The 21,254-nt window shown below is 47.2% G+C and overlaps 7 protein-coding genes across 8 annotated transcripts; 3 read left to right on the forward strand and 4 right to left on the reverse strand.

Moving 5' to 3' along the window:
- Positions 1-490: 490 nt before the first annotated feature.
- On the reverse strand, positions 491-4,121 carry BDBG_01207 (transcription factor RfeG). The gene is made up of 4 exons (XM_031720235.1): positions 2,757-4,121; positions 2,598-2,642; positions 2,402-2,486; positions 491-2,350 (listed from the first exon to the last, which is right to left on the reverse strand). Exons 1-4 carry the CDS (start codon positions 2,892-2,894, stop codon positions 1,857-1,859), a joined length of 762 nt encoding a protein of 253 aa, XP_031576325.1. The 5' UTR covers positions 2,895-4,121; the 3' UTR covers positions 491-1,856.
- Positions 4,122-4,384: 263 nt separating this feature from the next.
- Positions 4,385-5,492, reverse strand: BDBG_01208 (uncharacterized protein). The gene is made up of 2 exons (XM_031720236.1): positions 4,623-5,492; positions 4,385-4,581 (listed from the first exon to the last, which is right to left on the reverse strand). Exons 1-2 carry the CDS (start codon positions 5,029-5,031, stop codon positions 4,514-4,516), a joined length of 477 nt encoding a protein of 158 aa, XP_031576326.1. The 5' UTR covers positions 5,032-5,492; the 3' UTR covers positions 4,385-4,513.
- Positions 5,493-6,279: 787 nt separating this feature from the next.
- On the reverse strand, positions 6,280-9,315 carry BDBG_01209 (uncharacterized protein). The gene is made up of 6 exons (XM_002628255.2): positions 8,818-9,315; positions 8,475-8,637; positions 8,127-8,270; positions 7,860-7,896; positions 7,168-7,627; positions 6,280-7,033 (listed from the first exon to the last, which is right to left on the reverse strand). The coding sequence occupies exons 3-6, from the start codon at positions 8,189-8,191 to the stop codon at positions 6,465-6,467; spliced, it is 1,131 nt and encodes a 376-aa protein (XP_002628301.2). The 5' UTR covers positions 8,192-8,270; positions 8,475-8,637; positions 8,818-9,315; the 3' UTR covers positions 6,280-6,464.
- A 460-nt stretch (positions 9,316-9,775) lies between these two features.
- On the forward strand, positions 9,776-13,368 carry BDBG_01210 (DNA polymerase eta subunit). Its single transcript, XM_031720237.1, has one exon. It carries the CDS (start codon positions 10,492-10,494, stop codon positions 12,598-12,600), a length of 2,109 nt encoding a protein of 702 aa, XP_031576327.1. The 5' UTR covers positions 9,776-10,491; the 3' UTR covers positions 12,601-13,368.
- Positions 13,369-13,398: 30 nt separating this feature from the next.
- Positions 13,399-16,205, forward strand: BDBG_01211 (uncharacterized protein). Its single transcript, XM_031720238.1, has 4 exons — positions 13,399-14,470; positions 14,554-14,635; positions 14,697-15,369; positions 15,465-16,205. The coding sequence occupies exons 1-4, from the start codon at positions 13,564-13,566 to the stop codon at positions 15,711-15,713; spliced, it is 1,911 nt and encodes a 636-aa protein (XP_031576328.1). The 5' UTR covers positions 13,399-13,563; the 3' UTR covers positions 15,714-16,205.
- Positions 16,206-16,459: 254 nt separating this feature from the next.
- Positions 16,460-17,495, reverse strand: BDBG_16320 (uncharacterized protein). The gene has a single exon (XM_031724299.1). The coding sequence runs from the start codon at positions 16,932-16,934 to the stop codon at positions 16,551-16,553; it is 384 nt and encodes a 127-aa protein (XP_031576329.1). The 5' UTR covers positions 16,935-17,495; the 3' UTR covers positions 16,460-16,550.
- Positions 17,254-20,008, forward strand: BDBG_01212 (the record flags this gene model as incomplete). 2 transcript variants are annotated; one of them, XM_031720240.1, is made up of 4 exons in its annotated part: positions 17,335-17,740; positions 17,855-18,104; positions 18,182-18,810; positions 19,125-19,639. In XM_031720240.1, coding segments are annotated over 3 exons (958 nt in total), but the record flags the coding sequence as incomplete, so codon positions are not given. The 2 variants fall into 2 exon arrangements, with proteins under 2 accessions (XP_031576330.1, XP_031576331.1); XM_031720239.1 differs by having other exon boundaries at positions 17,254-17,740; positions 18,182-20,008.
- Between the last annotated feature and the right edge of the window lie 1,246 nt (positions 20,009-21,254).

Consider the following 21,254-nt stretch of genomic DNA (forward strand, 5'->3'; position numbering starts at 1 on the left):
CCTGTCAGGTCTGATGCAGAGGTCAGCATATGAAGTGTGCAGTTCACGCGTTCTCCTGATAGGCTCTCCGGGCGATCTAAGGACAAAGCAGCAGGTTCAATTGTCCATCCTAGGTGAGGGTAGAGCAAGTTTCTAAATTCGAATGTTGGTTGATGGAGTTATATTTCAAGCTGGAATCTGATCCACCACGCTAAGGAGGCCTAACTAGTTAAAGCTTTAAGTATACCATGAAAATGAGCATCACCAAATTATAATGGACCCATGTACGGAGTACTGTCACTACTGATGCGCGGATGCCTTTCTCAATAGTTTAGATAAACAGAGAGAGAGAGAGAGAGACAGAGAGTTATCTACTGTATAAAAAGAATAAGCTTAATCTCATCACTTTTAACTCTATTCTACAGAGTAGTAGTTAGTAGTTATGAATGTTAATCAGCTCTTCAAAGAATCATAAGCTTCTTCATCGACACACTCATCCATCAACATCATACTAAATTTAAAAATTTAAAAGAGTGAAATTAACTTGCTATGACTTATTCTAGCTTCTCATCAGCTACAACTATTTGTATGTGTGACCAGATGCATTTCAGTACCTAAGTTGTAAGAGCACAAATCAACACCACAACATATGAACACCTGAATGACTCAAAGAGAGGGAAAAAAGAGATAGAAAAGAGAGAGAGAGAGAGAGAGAGAATCATTATGTATAATTAATAAAGATCAATCTGAGAACTTGGATAAAAATTAGAAAATGAACGCCTTTCTGATGCAACTATCTACATCCATCATCCATCTGAGACCGACCGTTGCTCATAACGAAGGGACAATAAATAAAAATAAAAATAAAAAATGATCAGTTACCACACACCACGCCTTTTTGTTGGAGAGGGAAAGAAAATTCGGTAAGACAGACAGACAGGAGAAAACCAGTTTTTCAACAAGGAAACCAATAAAAATGGAATTGGAAATAGAAATAGAAACGCTCCGGGTTCGATGCAAAATCCCAAATAGACAAGAAAAGCGATCCTGGCGGTTTCCATAGGTATATAAAAAGAGGAGGGGCATTTTTTTTTTTTTTTCTTGACATAGAAACGAACTGAAGAGGTATCATGACCACCAAAAATAAACGAGAGGTTCTGATCATATAATGGTTAAGAAGGTCCAGAGTAGAATTGGCGGGGTGCCGGGCCAAAATCATAACAAAGGGGAGGAAACATGCATGTATATTAAAATAAAGATTCAGTCGCACCACGGGAAACCAGCCTCACAAAGACAGAGCCACCTTTTCCTAATCCTAAAACAAGTAAATAAACAACATCGAGCAGCGCTATCATTTGTTAAGCTCACGAATTTGGTCCATGTATGCAATGTATGATCCGGGTCGATGGATGGCAGAAGAGAAGAGGTCGAAAAGCAAAAAGGACACCAAAATCTAAAAAGAAAAACGAAAAAAAAGGGGGGGATATAATTAAATGTGTTGCGGTGCATAGGGCGTCCATGACCGGTAAATACCAAAAGAATTGATAGAGACACAAGGCAATGCGGGTTGCATTGAAGTCCATTATTTCCCGCAATTCCATGGGATTGGCTTCATCTTAGGGCAGAACAGTGTATATTTCTATACTCCCATGCGGATACTCTTAGGAAGTTGCAGAGCTAAGCTAACATAATGTTACCAAGGTTGGCGGCAAGAGGAAGTGGAAGTACTGAGACAAAAGGTCTCACATCCTGTCGATCAATGCAGATATGGCGCCACTGAATGGATTGTACTTTGGTTTTTTTTGTCGCCACTAGGGGTAGAAATGTACTGATCCCGGATTATGGACAAAAGTGGTGAAATCACTGGGAGTTAAAAATCAACGAGCCCTTCGGTCCCTAGCTGGGGGTGGTCCTGAGGAACGGTAGGATGAATCAGGGGGGTATCGCCCATCTACTATTGGAGCCCGGTGGTCAGGGAGAGTACTGGGCGGGAAACCCATACTGGTGGTAACAGCAGGTGGATATTCGGTCTCATTCTCATAGCCAGGTCCAGGATACCTTGGATTTGCTCTTGGATCATTATTATATGCATGGTACGGGGCAGTACCCTCATATGTATATTCAGGACTGCTCGCTGGTGGTGGCTGTGAGTGAGCTGGGTACGATCCGCCAGCAGAAGCGTATGTGGAAGGAATTGCGCCATAAGTCGTTGGCTGGGAATATGCTGGTTGATAGGGTGCAGGCTGAGCTGAGCTATATGAAGCATGAGCTGGTGGGGGATAGGTATCATATGGCTGGCCAGCAGCTGGTGGGTAGGCGGTAGGGCCAGTTCGCTGACGGCTTTCATGGGTGGCAGAAGTATCATATTGTGCTGAAATCCTGTTAGGATCTGTAGGCATCCCTGGGTCATGATTGTGACTACCTTGTGTAGAATACCCTTGATCCCGTCTCATAGCTATCTCGGCTCTCCACCGTGCCGAATCTGCCTGTAGATCGGCAATCATCTCCTATCAAAAACAAACAAGAATGGTTAGCTACAGCAGAATTAAGAAGAATATTGCTCTCCAGCGGGAGACTCATCACATGAAATGATGTATGAGAGGGGGATGATTTCATACTGGTGTCAAATTGCGATAACCACGAATGTAATAACCTTTGACGCCCTATACGATCTTGTCAGCATATCAATCATGACCAAAGGGCCCTGTCTCATCCGCAACTACGGACAAATACGTCGAGAGAACTTTTGGGAAAGAGACAGAGAAGGGAATCCGGACCTTGTATACGCCAGGTTTCACAAGAGCCTGATTTCCAAGGTACCGACAGATATCAGCCTGGATGACCTCGCGAGCAATGCCATTCTCTTCAATAAAATACTCGTTTTGTCGCTCCGGGGGATCATGAGGGCGCGACATGTTTGGTAGCAGTTCACGACAGGCAATAAGAAGAAAGAAAACAAATAGGCCACTAGGCGATGGTTGAGATGTTCTGAGTTTAGGATGGCTGCGAATATTATATAGATGGCGATTCCAAGGTTGAGCCGAAAGGTAGGTTGAAGTCGATGTGGGTGAGATGATGAGAGAAGATGTTGATATATGAGGGGTATAGAGAAAAGAAATGGACTACAGCTTTGAAAAACTGCGTACTAGTCCGCAGGCTAGAATGGATTCCCTTTGTTGAGGCAAAAACTCCTTATCCTAGAAAGGCGTGGTCTTGGGTAGACGAGCTGATATACAAACACACAGAGAGACAGAGACACAGACGGACAGGCACAGGTATTATGATATCCAAGTATAAATGGACTCAAAAAGCAACCTGATTGTAAACCTTTATTGCTTTGTTTATCACACACAACAACACTTCACTTTCAATGCTGAGATGCACTCTGCGAAAGAGGTTAGAAGTGGTGGGACGGAGCGAACAGCCAGGGAAGGGGAAAAGCTATCCAGGCAACGTGGACACGTAGGAATTCCGGGGTATAACAAATCCAAGGGCGAGGCTAGATGAGCCTCTGTATAAACCTTAGCGCTGGGAGAATCTGGAAACAAGGCCGTTTGATAACAGGAAGGACACCTAACGGGATCCTGGGGTGTATCACTTATGGTGCGCGTGGTGTCGTGATCAACAGAGCAGGCAGAGAGAGAGAGGGTCCAAGAACGGAAGAATCTAGCCTTGATAAGAGACGAAAGGAACAGAATAGAAGCAGCAACGGATGTCGGATGGCAGGAAGATAGATAGATAGATATATTAATAAAAATATGAAAAGGCCAGGTGATGACGGCACAGCGGTCAAGGTGTAGGATAGCCAGAAACTGTCTCACTTTGGGTGTCTGTGCCCGTTGCTGGGATGGGAATCGAGATACGGGAGGAAGAGAACGATAGAAGAGATAAACAGCACGGCAGAGAGAAGGGGATAGAGGGATAGAGGGAGAGGGAGAAAGTGGGAAGAGGAAGAGAAGAAAAAGGAAGAGCAGAAGAGAGGAAGAAAACGAAGAGAAGCACAAGCGAGGGGAACGGATGGAGGCGTATTCAAAATTTCGGGGACAGGAAAAACCCAGCATGCCTCATTAAAACTACACCCACTAGTCATATTACTCACATCCCGCAGGTCGCAGGTGCACACACTCCGTTGTGGGAACATATTATTAATACTCAATGTCATGTAATGTGGGTGTGTTTTAGACAGGATCACAAAAAGTTTAGCAGAGGGTCATAAGCCAAATGTTCGACAGTAACCTGGGCCAAATGGGCAAAATGGGCACAGGGCAGCCCCGCCCCAGCCAATCAGCGCCCGTTGCCGGCCACAAACTTGCTCCACCCGCCTGCTTGGTGCCACGAACGACGTACGCTGACAGTAACGTCCACCTGCGTTTTCTCGTTACGGCCCGTATCATACCGTACTTTTCGTCAAAAAAACAAAAACAATCAAAATTCTACTCTCATAACTCCGTCTGTCTACTCCGTACAAATTAATACAACCATGTACAACTCCTGCTAGCAGCAAGCATACCCTGCTCATTATTGGTTTCCCTGGTTAGTACTCCTCCCATCGCACATCGATGGCCTGACGCGTATGTATCTTCCCGGTTCCCCTACCCTTGGCTATGTAACCATGGTGTATTATTTGTACTGTACATTCATACTATATACTTCGCCTAGGAACTCCGTACCGTACTGTACCACTGCTGTTCCCGGCTTGGCACAATACCAAGATACAGACAGATCTCCAACCAGCCCCAGCCAGAACATCGTCAGTTGCTTCTTCCAACTCCCAACTTCAATTCCGCATATCAACAATGCTGGAGAGAGGAAACACCATGGCCTTTCCGCTATAGAGTCCAGGCCTTTAGCTGCACTGAATATTAAAGGTTGGCCCGTTTCCTGCCTGTCTAGGTATCTTGTATGCTCTTCGTCGGGTACCTTTACGTCGGAGGTTCCATATGCACTGGCCAGGCGACTTAACAAACAGGCGGCACCGATGATTGCAGGCCAAACAAAATTGCGGGGACAACTCCTCTTTCTCAGCGCATCCGCCCCTCCCTCCCGATCCATCGACTGGCATGTATCCAATATGTATGATCAGGACTTGCTCCTTTTGAATTTTCTTTCTTTGGCCTACCCCCAGCCGTGGGTGTCGCAAGCATTCCTTGCCCCCAGGAGCTATCAAAGCGAGCCATACCACGTTCCATGGGAAATCGGAATCCCCAAATGGAAAATGCCAACTTTCCCTGCCAGTGCCATACACACGACGATGGAGCAAGGCTGGAAAGAGGGAAAGGCTAGACAATTAACGATAGAAATTTGCATGCACTGCGCGGTCCCGACAATCAGGATGGGTGGTCGGGACACAGAGCCGAATTGAGAAATTCGATCATCGAGACCATCTCTGACAAGAGGCAAAAAGGAGGATCTGGCGGCGTCTACACTGCAAACTACCCATAACTGCCGTCGTGGATTCTGATTGGCGAACATGTTTGCTGCCGTTAGGCAGACATGCGTTGTTTTGGGCAGAAACGCCTTGGAACATGCAGCTCATCTTGGCCACCTGAACAACAGGGTGGCACGATGCCCTCTTGTCAGTTTTGACCCAAAAGCAACCGTCACTGGCAGCTGGTTGAAACAAGCCTGCAGCCTGCAAGGATAAGCAAAATGATGTGCAGGGCCTCGATAAAGAAAAAACCCTTATGGCTCGGCGATGTTGATTCTCCATTTTATTGTTGCTTGCCGCTATTGCCACGCTGATAATCAGTCCAGCCCTAGTGATACCCAAAAAGAATATGTGCGTGCACTGTTAAGATTTTGATGAGGGTCCCCCCAGGATGAAGACCCTGATCCGGGTCCGGTCCAACATGACGAGGCACTTTTTACAAAATTAAATCCTGTCTGTCAGCATTCTCGCCGGAGAGATGCCAGGGAGGTTTATCCGGGGGCTTGCCTTCAAATGATACCTACTGTTAATGATAGGTACAGCAGCCTCCATGGAAGGTGCCTAAAGCATGAAAAGACTCTAGAATCGTCTTTTCATCCTTTTAACATTTTCTAACTTTCTTTTAGTTTTCTCATCAACTTACATCCCTTCCTATCAAGTACAATCTTCAATCCTTCTCATACATCATATATTTTTGCTACGGGTGAATCAAAGGTGCATATCTGAACTGCTGCGTCCGGTTTATGAGTTTTATATATCCAGCCAATTGCCCATGCAGGTGTTTTGAATGATTTTTTTTTAATTATCCTGGCTCACCGATCAAATAGGAGGCATACATGTGTATCCACTGGAGAAAATTTCTATTTTGATTTCTAGGGCTTCACACTTCGTGTGGAGTGTTTGATTGATGGCTTTTATGTGGAAGGAAGTAATATTCAACTGCAATTTTCCTAATCTGCGCTTAAACAGCATCTCCAGCGAAAGAAACAAAGAGGATTAAACAACAGACGATATCGGTCAAGTCACCCCAGTCAGAAAATAAAACATCTCATCTCCTTCATGCTGTGCCCTTCCCGGACACAAGCTGACTGGTCCTCCATATTTTCCTTTTGAGAATGCTCCCAAACCGGACCACCTTTTCCTTTCCCTGACCATTTGCCTGTGCCGTTTCTTGCACTTTTCTTGCTTCTTTCCCCTCATACTCTTGTTTCGACACAATTCGGAAATTGGTTCGTGGAAAGTGGATACGAACGTCCGCCCTGTTATCCACCGTCTTCCGCTGCAACACTACCTCCTGAGGTGTGAGAGCCACTAATTGCCCGCTATCCTGATAGTTAGAACAGTTATCAGTTGGCCACACTACAACATCTTGCCCCTTTTGGAACTTCAGCGCATCATATTCATCAACATCTGCCTCTGGCTCCACAAATTCTGCAGCGATAACGGATTCCAACACCTGTTCACCCGATAGGTTTTGCGGCTTGTTGGGCAATGCGGCTGCAGCTTCTACTACTGCCTTCCTGAATCGTGCCATCCAGGCGAAAACGTTGGGAAAACGGGCTTCCGTGAAAATATCGCGGTCAAGGGCCCCATCCAACTCATCTACCCAGTCGAGTGGCCATATCGCTTCAGGGAAAGGGTTGCACAGAATTTCCTGTCAGCTACCCAACGTCTTATGCCAATGCATGCCTAAGGGGGATTTCTCGTGGAAGAGGTTTAACGGCATATCTTCATCGTAAAATCGAAACTTTCGGACATACCATGGATATCAGCCAGAGAAGGCTTCTCAGTCTTACGCAGCCACTCCCTCCCGTCCGCCAGTAGCGTCGTCTCAAGAAACTCAAACGCCTGTTTGATATGAATCATCCCGTCCGGCCGATTCCTCTCCAGGTCCTCCTTTCTAAAACTAAGGCCGCTAGCGTCCTCTCGATCCCGGATGAAGTTGGGATGGGCAGCCAGTATATGGGCCGACGGGACCAGCTGGCAAGCGCGGGCGAAAACACCCCCGTCAACGGTCCAGTTCTCCAGCATGCGTTCGATTGCCTGTCCGTCTGGATCCGTCGCACCAAGCCGACCACCCTCTGGATACAGCTCCTCCAGTTTCTGCAGGATCAGTCGTGAGTCGCAGTATATATCTTTACCGGCGCACATAACTGGAACACGACGATATTGGACACCTAGCGCGTGAAGGTCCGGTCTAGGCATGATGATCGGTTGTAACTTCGCAGCGGAAAATATGAAAGACATCCAATACGTCTCTTAGCAAAAGATCTGCTATCTCTCATCCCCCCCCTGGTCTTACTTTTCTATTTCATTTTATTTTTTATATATATATATATATTTTTCTTCTAGGGGTTCCAGCTGGAGCGTTTGCACCACGCAGGCTTTCCCCTCATCATTCCCTATTCTTCCACCTATTTCTTCTGTTTTGTTCGAAAGGAATTGTGCTTACACATTGATCATATTCAATACCACGAAGGGCAAGATACCTTCACGCAAACCAAAAACGCAAAACACAGAGCGCAAGAAATCGAAATCAGCAAAACGCTCACAAAACGAGGGGTATATATATATATATGTCTGTGTTATGACTCCCTATCCAGATAGGAGAAAATGCTACGCCAGCAGGCCGGTTTCTCATGCAGAATAGGGGAATATAAGTGAAATGAAAAGGGGTTGGTAGGTGCTGATTGACACTATCGGGCGCGGACATACTTACCACGTTACCCGCCTTCCATACGGCGAAATCTCGTAGTGGAGCACCACCGGCTTTGGCATCGCCATATTCGCTATGTCTTATTTTTATTTTTATTTTTTTCTTGTTTGTTTCGTGTTTTTCTAAAGTTGTTCGCTCCTTGTTCCTCTGTCAATCTCTTGTTCAGTCGAGTTGATTAGTTTGGCATGGGTAGAAAGAATTAAAACATTTCTGCCCGCAACGATCGGACACCCCAACCCTCCTCGTTCTACTCCCATGGCTATTGAATAGTAGCCAGCTAGGATTCTTCTTCTTCTTGTTCTTCTTCTTCTTCTTCCCTTTCTGACTTGGAGGCTATCTATCTCTGCTTACCCTATATGACCCTGATGGAGTAATTCTTTCGTTTCCTTATGACCCGAGGAATCGGTCAAGCTTTCGTGATTTGACGCAGCGAGTTGGGGCTGCTCGATGGAAGGCAATGTGTGTGTGTTTGGGGCTGGGGGTTCCCTGCTCCCTCAGATCTAGGCGAGGATATCTGCAAGCTCAGCAAAAGCACACCAACAGCCACCCTTGTCGAATACGCCGGGGATAAAAGGGCCAGCACGAAAATGTAACGCTACAGCAGCTATTTCGGCACCACACTCTCCGAGGTTCTTCAGAACTTTTTGCATCCTCTCTTCATTCTATAAGGGAGAAGGAAATCAGGAATACTAACATATATATTATATTTGACCAACACTCTCCTTGTTCTGCTTTTGCTTCTATTCTTTCCTTTCCCCTCGTTCTCGAAGCAAAACGAAGGTTTCTAGAACAGCCAAGGCCTAGTGACCTTCCGCTAAGCACACGCAGGGGACAAAATGGCAATAAAAAATGGCAATAAAAATAAAAAAATAAAAAATCAGAAAGTCTTTCGAATTGAGAATTGAAACCCGCGACTATCATAAGCGACGCAGAAAGAAATCCAGAAAAAGGGCACACCCCCGAAAGCTCCAGGGTCTGTGATTCCTCAATACTTTATATATCGGCCCTGAGGCGGGGGAATTTTTAAACCTTCTTAGCTGCTCTAAAGCAATTACTTGTTCTCTTTTTAGCTGCGTATTTGCGCACCAGAGCACACAGTAGTGTAGTGTACATACATACGAACTAGCCAACAAAAGCCAGAGCGGACGATTTCGAATTCTCTTCTGGTTTTGCTTCTCCTCTTTTCTCCGCCCCATTGTATTTTTATTTTTATTTTTAGGCTGTATTTGAGAGAGGTTTTGTTTGAGTTTTGGCTCATCTCTACTCCGTACCCTCAGTACCTATTGGATAGTAAATGAGTTTGTTGTCGATATAGCTGCGGGCCGGGAAAGGCTAACGTAAAACTTACCATGCTTTCTTTAACTATGAAGTGCCGGGGCGAGAAGGGGCCAGATCCGTTGGACAGTCACAGTCATCACTTATCACTCTAAAAATCTCCGTCCGAGATGCGGAAATTCAGGAAGGTTAAGTTACTTTGTCTAGAGAAACAAGAGCGCTAAATCTGGGCGGGTTAGGGAGCTCGAGAGTCTACGAGAGGAGCGGGGCAAAAGGTGGTTTGTAGCCTTGTTAGGCCGTAAATTGTAATTGTCCGTACATGTAATTGCGGATTATTACTGCCAGCGCTGTATTCCTTTGTTTTCTTGTCAACTTATTTCGGGCTTGTGGCGCTTTCTTTTTTGTTCGTTGTCATATGGATCCTGGTCCTATGGATGTTTAACTATATCGAATACTCCAAGTATGTAGCTACCTTTGGGCCAACAAAATCGATTGCAGCTATGTTTGAAGTTCCCACGCAGCTTATGCCTGTTCCCTGCCATTGTGTCCCAGAGTGTCGGGATGAGAGAAAGGAGCTTGAAAAATATCGGTTGCGTTTCATTTTTGTGCTGGGGAATTTGCGTGGATGGATGGGTTTTGCTATTGGGCATACATGGAACAGATGATGATGATTTGATCAGGCAGAAATGCAGGGCCCATTTTGATTCTTTCTCCGCTCTATAGGTGGATGGACGAATCATAATTAAAAGGATAAAAAGTGTGATTTATTTTATTCCTGCTGATTGAGCGATGGGATGGGCTTAGAATAACTCAGATCAAAAATGCCGCCTCATCTCATCATACTCCGTATAGCGTAAAGGTCATCAAGCCAGCCGCCTCGTGGCCTGTTCTGTCTTTGGTCTGGAACGATCACCAACCCAACCAGTGGCAACCACTAACCACCATCACCAGTTATTACAGGCAGAACCACCGCACTTCCAGCAACAGCAACCAACAAGAAACTACGACAAGGCCCGTCATCATCAATGATGTCCTCGAGCATCCCCTCATCCTCCCCCCGCCCATCCAACCAGCTCCAACAACAACGACAACAATGTCCCTCCCCCAACCTACCACCTCCCGCTTCACCCACCGCCATCTAACCCTCCTCCGCGCCAGCTCCCCCCGCACGCCCCTCCGCATAATCGCCCACATAGACCTCGACGCCTTCTACGCGCAATGCGAGATGGTCCGCCTCAACACGCCCCGCACCCAGCCCCTGGCCGTCCAGCAATGGGAATCGCTCATCGCCGTCAACTACGCCGCCCGCGCCTTCAACATCACCCGCATGCTCACGGCCGCGGAAGCGCGCAAGCGCTGTCCGCAGCTCGTCACGCAGCATGTCGCCACGTTCCGCGAGGGGGAGGGCGCGCAGTGGAAGTACAGAGATGATGCGGCGGAGTGTGTGGCGACGGATAAGGTTTCGTTGGAGCCGTATCGGGTGGAGAGTAGGCGGATTCTGGAGGGTATTAGGGCGGCTCTGGCTGCGTGGGCGGAGGGGGTTATGCGGGATGTAGGAGGTGGTGGTGGTGGTGGCGGGGAGGGGAGGGGAGGTGGAGGGACAAAGAATGAGCTGCAGCTGCAGCTGCAGCAGCTCGTTAGGGTTGAGAAAGCGGGGATTGATGAGGTGTTTGTGGATTTATCCGCGCTGGTGTATGAGACACTGCTGGACAGGCATCCTATGCTGCGGGAGGGCGAGGTGGGGAGGGATATGAGTGAGAGGCTACCTAGGCCGCCCACTACGGTGCTGGAATGGGGTAAAGAGGATATGTTGGTTGATTTGGATGCCGGGCAGGCAGAGGAGGATGACCCCGATTGGGATGATGTGTGCATGCTTATTGGCGCGGATATCGTCCGCTCCGTGCGCGCCACTATCTGGGAGAGGCTGAAATACACCTGCTCAGCAGGCATTGCGCGGAATAAGATGATGGCAAAGCTTGGCAGCGCGTGCAATAAACCAAACAAGCAGACTATTGTGCGCAACCGCGCGGTCCAGCAGTTCCTGGGCGGGTTCAAATTTACACAAATTCGGATGCTGGGCGGGAAGCTGGGGAAGCAGGTTGCGGCCATCTTTGGGACGGATGAGGTTGGTGGGCTGTTACATGTCCCCGTTGAGCAATTAAGGCTGAAACTGGGTGATGATACGGGGACATGGCTCTATGAGCTTCTCAGGGGATACGAGTACAGCGAAGTTAGTGTACGGACGCAGATTAAATCTATGCTCTCCACCAAATCCTTTCGGCCCGGTATCCAGTCCTCGACGCAGGCAGAGAAGTGGCTGCGGATTTTTGTCGCGGATATCTATGGCAGACTGTTGGAGGAAGGGGTTCTGGAGAATAAACGGCGACCGAAGGTTATCACCATACACCACCGGACTGCTGGGCAGACGAGGTCTCGTCAAATTCCGATCCCGACGGGCAGGCCGATAACCGACACTTTCCTGTTTGACCTGGCCAAAACCCTACTGGCACAGGTTGTTAATGAGGGGAATATTTGGCCGTGCGCGAATTTGTCATTGAATGTAAGCGGGTTTGAAGATGGTGTTACGGGGAACCAGAGGCTGGATTCCTTTTTCCTTCGTGGGACTGGGGACACGAAGGTGGCATCGGCTCCCTCGCAGCAGCAGCAGCGAAATTCTGATACCCGGCAAGGATACTTACCTGGCTCGGAGCCACAGAAGAGGAGAAAAGCGCCCCCCAACGATAATTACGAAGATGGCCATCCCAGGCATGATCACAGTGCCACATCCCCCGGCCATACAGTTGGCGAAGAAGACGAAGAATCTCTCTTTCTACAAGACGACGATAATAATAACCATCATCTTCCAGGTCCCGCAAACACCTCCCCAGCTCTCACAGACGATGATGAAAATGCCCTCACCACACAACACGACGACTGGGCCTCCGTCATGGGGATACAGGAGCCATCATTCACATGCCCCCGCTGCGCCAAAACTATAGCGGAATATGACAGAAGCGAACATGACGACTGGCATTTCGCGAAGGATTTATATACGCAGGAAAGAAGGGAGCAACGTCCTTCTATTGTCTCTCCTCCTCGTCCTCGTCCTCGTCCTCGTCAACAGGGTGATGGTTCACGGGGGAGAGGCCGTGGTGGTGGCCGTGGAAAATTCGATAAGCGACAGCGTCGACTGGCGTTTTGAGGGTGGTGTTCATTCCTCCTTTCTTATAATTTATGGTTTGTTTTACTTTTCTTATTCTTGGGAGATCTTTTGAGGGAATATGGCATGGAGAGATGGATATCGGCTTTGGAGGTTCTGCGTCTCAAATGGGATATTTTGCAGGTACTAATAGGCGTTGTTGGGGAAGTATTCGGGATAAAATGGCCTTGTCGGATCTATATAAACTGCTTCGCATATGTTTTGACATAAACTACTGTATTCTGGAACCATGGATCGCAACAATTTAACATTTCGGATGCTACCAAACTTCATTGTATACGTTTTTCCTGTCTTATCGACCATTCTAAAGTTAAAATGTATATTTGATATGACACTTTACTTAGACCAGAATTAACCTAGACCGGGCTACCATTATCTCCCAAGTTTCAATTTAATATTCGCTTTGACCGTGCTTTCTTCTAAATTCCTTGAATTTTCTCCGCTTCATCATTGCACGAAGCGATGACATCACTCTCCTTTCCTAACTAACGAACCGAACGTTAGCCGTTATTCCATCTCGCTCGTTCTTCGTTTCCTTCTCGCCTTTTTTATCTCCATGCCCTATATATGTATCTATTTGTTTAATTTCCCTATTCTCCTTGGTCTTTTTTATCTGGGTGGGCGCCTGTTTCTGCTTCGGATTGCTCCTTTAAAAAGCAGTTGAAGAAAACCCATCACCGAATCCCAATCGGCTTCTCAAATTTCATAACTTTCTCAATTCATAGATGGTTTCGTATTATTTTATAAATTTAGGCGTTATCTGATCTACATAACCACGTCAAAACAGTTTTTGTCACTTTCTTTTTTTCCTTTTTCCTTTTTCCTTTTTTTTTTCTTTTTTTGTCTTTGCTTTTTGTGACGGCCTCAGCGTCTGTTGACGTCATTAGTACCTGGAACAACCAAAACCCCCAAAACCAACCCCATATCTTCTTTCTAATTCCAATCATGTCCCGCCGTAGCGGAGGGCGTGGCGTTTATGAAAGAGACACCTACGAACTGGACCGCCACGACCATCGCGGAAACTACGATCATGTCTTTGAAGAGGACGTCGAGACCCGTTTCCGTCGACGTCCTCATGCCCCTGATGCATCCCGTGTTCGAGAAATAGAGAGGGTTCGTGCGCAGGGCCACTCACCGCCATCAGAGTTCGTTCGAAAATCATACGGGCGCAGCTCTAGTGCGGGCCCACTGGTGAGAATGCCACGGGTAAGAGATGATGATTATGAGTTTATTGAGCATGAGCATGAACGTGGCCATTGGGATGGGCATGAACATAGGAGAGGTGATATTGGACCCGTCCATCGGCGGTCGAGGATTGTGGAGAGAAGGTTCTCTCCCCCGCCGTCGCATGCTAGGGGCTTCGAGCGTGAGGAGCTTGTGCTGCGGAGGGAGAGGTCTAGGCCACCACCACCTCGCGAGCCGAGGTTTGAAAGAGATGAATTTGTTTTAAGAAGGGAGAAGGACCATGGGCTTGAGAGACGTCCGGTAAGGGCGTATGATTGGGAATGGGAGTTGGAGAGGGAGAGGAGCAGAGAAAGGGAGCGGGAGAGGGACGTTGAAACAGAACGAGGGCGAGAGAGAGTTGAGCGAGATCGTCGGAGGAGCTCTTACGTGCGGGAAAGATCAAATATGAGGGGAGATACAGAAGAGATAATTGTCCGCAGAGACGAACGGGGAGGGAATACTGGCCACGGTAAGGGTGATGTGAAGAGAGAGGAAGTGATAATCAGGAGGAGGGATGAAAGTTCGTCTTCGTCGGACTCATCTTCACACCCACCGATTGAACCACCTCCCATTCGCGCCCCTCCTATTCACCAGGAGGTGATTACACATCATCGGCATATCGGTCATGGTAGGCATCTTTCTTTTCTGTTTTACCTGGAGCTGGAAAAGTTGTCCATGAAATATCACTTCCGGGAGCTAAAGGAGGCATAGGATATGAGGTTGTCCACCCACACCCACCTCCGTCGGAGGCAAGCTCACGACACGTCGATGACGAAATTGAAATTCGGAGAAGGTATGTACAGTACAAACCTCTCAAATGGCACAATATACAAGTACACTAATTCGTATGCAAGACGGGAACGCAACGGTCGAAGTTATGACGATGAAATTATAATCGATCGTGAATCCAGCCGTCACCGAGGGCGAGAAAGATTTGCCCCTGCACTTTCTCCTCCCCGAAGGCGGGCAAGTCCTCACCATGGCGACAGGAATGAATCCGAACTTCTCATCTCACATCGAACATCTAGGGGCCCTGCTCACGACAATGAACGGCATCGGGATGTCGTCATAATGCGTGATCGCGAAGGCAGTACCCGAGGTCAACGGGAAGCAGCCAATATCCGCGACGAGGCAGAGTATTACAATCGCCTTTCTCACAAGGGGGGTCATATTGGAGAAGCATACAATGGCGCAACGAAGGACTGGTCCATCGTAGATGTTCCGCCCGGAACTAAGCGCGTGGAGCTAGAGGGTGTTGACGGCGCCAGCCAGGAAATTACATGGCAGCGTTATCATGGTGTTCGACGGGCGAAGTTCCATGTTGACGGGGATGAATATGCCTCTGACAGGGAACGTACCCGAGACCAGGGCCGGATCGGGAAGCGTTACGTGGGAGTTAAGGATAAGCGGGACCGGCTCTGGACTGAAATTACCAAGGATCTCGTTGTTAAGGAGGCAATCGAGAGGGCTGGGTACGATTATGAGGAAACACAGTATTTCTACTATGTTTTTGCTTATTTGAAATATGTATGTCCCATCCATACCCCCTGTATTTTTGCGTTTTCCACTTCTTCGGTCATTCCTTTCCGCTGGAAACCCATCTCTAACGTCTAGTAACACAGGACGATGTTGCCCACCTCGTCGCGCTCTCAGACGACTACCGCCAGGCGCGTCGTGAACGGATCCGAGAGATCCAACGGGAGCGCACCCGAATGATTACACCCCCTCCTCTACCTGCTCCTGCCCCGCCACCACCGGCAGCGCCATTACTGCTTGAGAGACCAGACTACGATGAAGAAAGAATTATTGAGCATGAGGTATTTGTCGATGAGGACAAGGTTCCTCTCCCGATGAGGGCTCGGAGATGGTGAGCGGGATTGAAAAGATTCTATTACGTTTTGTTTGAGCCTGCTTATTCGATGTCTTATTTTATTCGGGCTATCTTACCTATTTTGATTTTTCTTTTAGTAGCTGGCATGGTACTTTCCCATCATTACCATGGTTGATTTGCAGGAGGTGATAACTTAGGTGATAACTTACCCCTTGCTGTCTTTTGTTACCCTTTTCCAGCCTTCCTTGCTGCATCTGGAGCAAATGGATGTTGATGCTTCAACTTTCCATATTTCACGATGCGGCCTTGTTGATACTGCTCTGTGACTTTCTTATGCTTTTACGTGGTTTCCTTTTCTTTTCACTCTGCAGTCAACGACGTGATGATTAACGATATTTGGAGTTGTGAAGGGGCGGAATTGTAGCCCCTGTTTCAATATTGCTGTCTAGAAACGGAAAGGATGAAAGGCATGTATCTATATAACATTTTCGATATAATATTAGGAAAGTCTATAGATTTATCTATCCTATGGTTAGTTCATTTCGAGAGGAGTAACTATTATTGACATGCTCTGCGTACGTCTATTTATAATCACGTTGCATGCTCGTATATGCCGGGTAGTAGCAAGCATTGAGAAGCGCATTCAGCTGCCCAGCTAGATTTCCACTCAAGAATTCTTATGTGGAATACTATTCCACCATCAACCCTGCTCACTGGCCGAAGTACACCAATCTCAAAACCCAAGATTCATGACTAACTTTCAGATTGTCTCTCAAGTCTCGATCCCTCACGATGGCCAAGTTACTTGACTGGAGGCGGAAATGCAAGCTCACTTGCAAGGTAACTTTAGCTTCTCTCTGCTCGTCATTTCAGCCCCTTAACTCGGTTGCCGATGGCTTGGTGGAGCCGCATACAAGTTATGGCACAACCAGGCAAATACCGCGACTTTGACAGTCGAATTCAACCATCTTGCATCGACTTCAAAGTCACTCGCATTGTCAACATCATCTAGGCCCCACCAGGCTGGCGACGAACAGGGAAGAACTATTGCTGAAACACCACAGGGAGCTCCTGGAGTCCTCCTACCTTCTGACGATGGACCAGAGCCAACACAAGGAACGGCCTCCTCAACCACCCTCACTATATCCAAAGCGAAAGCCGTAATGGTCATCATCACTTTAGCTGGTGTAAGCTTTCTCAACACCATGGGCTCCGGCATTCTCATAGCCGCACTGCCTCGGATCGCAAAAGATGTCGGCATACCCGAAGCGCTGATCCTCTGGCCTGCTGCTGTCTATGCGCTTGCCGCTGGTTGTTTGCTCCTTGTCTTTGGGTCGATTGCAGACGCTGTTGGAGCCAAGCTGATGTGGATTGTTGGGAGCTTTCTCTTTGTTATTTTCACAGTCGCTATTGGAGTTAGCGAAGACCGAAATCCAAATCATTGTATTCCGCACTCTTGCCGGTGCGGTGCTGCGATCTCCATGTGTCTGCCCACAGCAGTCAGCCTCATCACTAACACTTTCCCGAAAGGCACTTGGCGCAATGTTGCCTTTGCAATGAATGGGATGGGTCAACCCCTGGGGTATGCCGTTGGTCTGGTCCTAGGAGGTATATTCACTGATACCATTGGCTGGCGATGGGCCTATTTATTACATGATGGCAATGATCAACCTCTGCCTTTCTCTGGTAGCTATCTGGTCACTGCCGTCAGTTGTCAGCCAGTCAGGGGCGTTGAAGCCCTGGACGTGCCGCCTCATCGAGGATATTGATTGGTTTGGTGCAATAATTATCAGTGTTGCTCTCGGAATTTTGCTCTATGTTCTAGCCATGGTATCGTCTTCGTACCGTAGGGCCAGCGGTCCACAAAACATTGCTCTGCTCACTGTATCGTGTGTTCTGCTCGCTGCGTTTCCCTGTTGGATGCATTATCAAGTTAAGAGAGGGAAGCCAGCACTTATCCCGAACAGATTATGGAAGAGGGCAGCTTTCACGTCGATCTGTGTATCTGTCTTCTTCTGCTGGGCTTCTCTGAACGGGATTGAGTATTTCATTACGCTCTACTCCGTAGTGAGACTCCCGTTATTCCTTACCACGCCGCTCGCTTTGTCGCCTTTGCGAGGCTAAGCCACCATGTGTGAAATAGTCCGAGGACCATGAATCAAGCAACTAACACGCTATTAGCTTCCAACGAGTCGAGGGTCTTTCCGCTCTTCAAACTTCGATCCGCTTCCTTGCACGCGTCGTAATGGGGACGGCAGTCAACATTGCCACGGCCTTCCTTATCTCTCGCGTCAAAGTCCGCACTCTCGGTGTCGTTTCTGCTCTAATTACTATGGTTGCTCCGACTCTTATATGGCTACAGTTGAGGTTGGCGAAAACTACTGGCTCCGGCCGTTCTGGGCTTTGCTACTCTCCCCCGTGAATCCCGATGGTGAGCTTTCTAGTGCTATACAGTTAGTTTCCTCTGCAAAATCACTAACCAATACTTCCCTTTCCCCAAAATCTCAGTCCTCTTCACCGTCTCAAACCTCGTAATTTCAGATGCTTTCCCAGCCGAGATCCAATCCCTTGCTGGTGGTGTGTTCAACAAGGTTTCCCAATTCGGCAACTCTGTTGGTCTTGCTGTCAACTGCTTCAATCGCTGCCTCTGTAACCGAGCACTCCGGCCTGGAAGAGCATCGTGCAGCTCTTATGGAGGGATACCGCGCCTCCTTTTGGACAATTTTTGCGGCCACGGCCATCGTTGTTGTCATTTCATTCTTCGGGCTGAAGAAAGGTGGCACAGTGGGAAAAAAGGAGGTCTGATTTAAGCCAATCATGTGCCATTCTTTCTATTCCTCCCACCCCTTTTTATTGTTTCGAGGCGAGCACCCTTGACAAAACAGCCTTTGAAACAACAGCCACGTCGTTTCACTATTTTCTGCATCCCCAAATAAAGCTGCGAGGTTCACCCGCTTCATTACCCTATTCCAGATAATTTTTCTATACAGGGACCCAAGGTTGAGCGCATATGAGCGCATATGCGAACCCCATAAGGGCAAGGGTGAAGATGCGATTTCGGTTGGCGGAAAATCAGCCGAGACCTCGAGATTGAAGGAAACTCATGGGTTATGCCTTGAGATACCCTCGGCCTCAAAGTAGGTACCATATCGAATCAACCAGGGGTGTGGTCTGGATTGCCCTGCAGAATTGATTATCACTTAGCATTGCCAAAATTTGCTTGAGTTTTGTGGCCTGTAGAGGCAATGCTAATATGGACAATTTTTGATGCCCCCTTTTCCTATGCACCGTTTATACATGTCTGTCTATTTTGCTAAGACTTTCATTTTATCCCAGATGTCCTATCTTAGTAGAAGCTACCCTCTCATATTTTGAGAATTTGAGAGTCAAAGCTTTAATTAAGAAACCAAGTCCAAGTCACTCGCTGTCCCAATGTTAACCAAAGGATCAGATCTCACAGCAAACTCGGCTCTCGGCATAAAACTAACAACCCCGTTTAAGATTACAATGCCGAACGTCCTAGCGAACACCTTCCGCTTTCCTGTTTGCTTGTCGCTTTCTTTTACCCCTCAATTCTCCTAGATCGTCATCGTGGGGTAGCGTTTGAACGTGGGATCAACATAGCTGCCAACTTTTCCAACGCGTTCCAGGGAGTCATGCAAGTCCGGGCCTTTGGATAGATAGGACTCCGTAGAAGTAGAGTAGGTTGCAGAGTCGCAGGCAGAGCAACCGCAAAGGGTTGATGGGGTAGCTCCGCATCAACCCCCCGAGCTTTCCCTTGCTTCCTCCTTGCGGGATAGCCCTATATTTTCGGATTCACAGGTTTTGTAGATCAGTGAGTGAGTGGTCAACACAGCCAACAACCGACAACGAGATGGAATATTTATTTTACTACTATGAAATCCCGCTTCTTCAGACTGTTATGCACAGTTAAGGGTGTTAAACAGCTCACTAATTGGCCATTGCGCGTTCTTTTTATTTCACCCGTTGCAGGAGCTTCTATGGAGATGCGTGGAGAGGGGAGGAAAAAGTTCTAGAACGGGAGGTCAGTTACATGATGTCACTTCTTTAGTTTCCTACCAACTGACAACCAGCTGCATTGAGGGGGGGAAAATCATCGGAGAATTTTCTAGTTCGTTGGTTATCAGAGTCCCTTTCGCCCTCCTTTTGTGCGGGGATTTGCGTTTTCCCTTCCTTTATCCTGTTTTTAATTCTGTAGTTAGTAGTGGTTTTAATAATATTGATGTTGTTGGTTGGCCTGGTAAAATAAAAATATGCTGTGTTGCAGACGGTGCAGATGCATCCCATGAATTTATGTTATTGGAATGGTCAAACAGTTCCCTTGCATGAGGTAGATAACACGACATATTGTTCTATACGCAGAATATGGCGTTGGCCTACGTAGTATGGATGGGATGTAAATCTCAGAAGCAGAAGTGATAGTTATTATGTATAGACAAAAATGTCCATACTCATTTCTCATTCAAAACTTGCTCTGATTGATAATCATACTTAGTCTGCTGGAGTACGAATGGTGACAATCGGGGCAGAGCTTTTATCTTTATTTATTTATTTATTGTTTTTATTATTTAATTTTTTGCTCCCATCTTGACAGTCGCACCCACTTTTTTTTTTTTTTTTTTTTTTTTTTTTTTTTTTTTTTTTTTTTTTTTTTTTACCTATGCATGAACATATGCCACAGATGTGTCAACAGAAGTCAAAAAAAGTCATTACCATGGAATCTATCTCATGGCTGTTTTGTGTATGCACATGGACAACGCGTAGCCATGTTTTTAAAGAAAAAGAACGAAGCCCAAATCAAGCTTCTACTGTATGGCCGAAGAACCACAACGGCGGAGACACAAAGAAGAAGCAAAATACAATAAATACCAAAGGGGGCTTGAAAAAGCAAATACAAGGCTGTGTAACCCTGTCTGCTGCCTGGCGGGTTGGTATCATCGTGCATGGCCTGTCATGGGCTATGGAAGATACGTGCGGAGTGACACAAAACTATGGATGGATACCATACCTGACGACGGCCGTTGAACTATCAAGAGAGCCCTGTGCCCTCCCCGTGCAGTGGAGCTTGAGCCCTGAGGGCAAACATTCAGCTGTGAGGACGGGAGGCGGAGATGATTACAGTAGTTAAGCAAAGTGGAGGAGATGTTGATCGTCCAAGTGCGCTGCTGCGCGTATGCATGATTGTGTTGCTAGGAGGGGGAAAAGCGGGTGGCGTGGAAGGAGGATAAACAGAGCGAGGGGGAAAGGCTTGAGAGAAGAATAAAACTAACTAAGTTACCCGTCCGTCCTGCTTGAATAAATAAATGGGCAAAGCGCTGGATGTTTTTAATTAAACCTTGCTCAACGACCCGAATTTTTGTTTCAAGGAAGTCAGTCCTTTATTTATTACATTGGCTGAATGTCGTTGAATTTATCAAACAACATTTTGGGTTGTTGAGATATCTTTCAAGAAAAGAAGCTGCAGGCCCGGCTTGCAATGCATATCACAAGAGTCTTCTACAATGAAAAGATAATTGTATTTGCTTGAGGAATAGGTTCCAAACCTAACACTCCAACATGT

Source organism: Blastomyces gilchristii (genome assembly GCF_000003855.2).
Source record: "Blastomyces gilchristii SLH14081 genomic scaffold supercont1.2, whole genome shotgun sequence".
In the NCBI taxonomy this organism is placed as follows: domain Eukaryota; kingdom Fungi; phylum Ascomycota; class Eurotiomycetes; order Onygenales; family Ajellomycetaceae; genus Blastomyces; species Blastomyces gilchristii.

What these genes read in the sequence shown, in the direction of transcription:
- BDBG_01211 (XM_031720238.1), top strand. Translation starts at nt 13,564, where the DNA reads ATGTCCCGCCGTAGCGGAGGGCGTGGCGTTTATGAAAGAGACACCTAC. An exon ending in TCATCGGCATATCGGTCATG is followed by an intron (nt 14,471 to 14,553) that starts GTAGGCATCTTT and finishes AAGGAGGCATAG; the next exon opens with GATATGAGGTTGTCCACCCA. An exon ending in TTTTTGCTTATTTGAAATAT is followed by an intron (nt 15,370 to 15,464) that starts GTATGTCCCATC and finishes CTAGTAACACAG; the next exon opens with GACGATGTTGCCCACCTCGT.
- BDBG_16320 (XM_031724299.1), bottom strand. Translation starts at nt 16,934, where the DNA reads ATGCCGACATCTTTTGCGATCCGAGGCAGTGCGGCTATGAGAATGCCG.
- BDBG_01210 (XM_031720237.1), top strand. Translation starts at nt 10,492, where the DNA reads ATGTCCCTCCCCCAACCTACCACCTCCCGCTTCACCCACCGCCATCTA.
- BDBG_01209 (XM_002628255.2), bottom strand. Translation starts at nt 8,191, where the DNA reads ATGGCGATGCCAAAGCCGGTGGTGCTCCACTACGAGATTTCGCCGTAT. An exon ending in TATGGAAGGCGGGTAACGTG is followed by an intron (nt 7,897 to 8,126) that starts GTAAGTATGTCC and finishes GTTTGCGTGAAG; the next exon opens with GTATCTTGCCCTTCGTGGTA. An exon ending in GTATTGAATATGATCAATGT is followed by an intron (nt 7,628 to 7,859) that starts GTAAGCACAATT and finishes TCCGCTGCGAAG; the next exon opens with TTACAACCGATCATCATGCC.
- BDBG_01207 (XM_031720235.1), bottom strand. Translation starts at nt 2,894, where the DNA reads ATGTCGCGCCCTCATGATCCCCCGGAGCGACAAAACGAGTATTTTATT. An exon ending in TGAAACCTGGCGTATACAAG is followed by an intron (nt 2,643 to 2,756) that starts GTCCGGATTCCC and finishes AAGATCGTATAG; the next exon opens with GGCGTCAAAGGTTATTACAT. An exon ending in GTTATCGCAATTTGACACCA is followed by an intron (nt 2,487 to 2,597) that starts GTATGAAATCAT and finishes TGTTTTTGATAG; the next exon opens with GAGATGATTGCCGATCTACA.
- BDBG_01208 (XM_031720236.1), bottom strand. Translation starts at nt 5,031, where the DNA reads ATGGATCGGGAGGGAGGGGCGGATGCGCTGAGAAAGAGGAGTTGTCCC. An exon ending in GTTCCTAGGCGAAGTATATA is followed by an intron (nt 4,582 to 4,622) that starts GTATGAATGTAC and finishes ATGGTTACATAG; the next exon opens with CCAAGGGTAGGGGAACCGGG.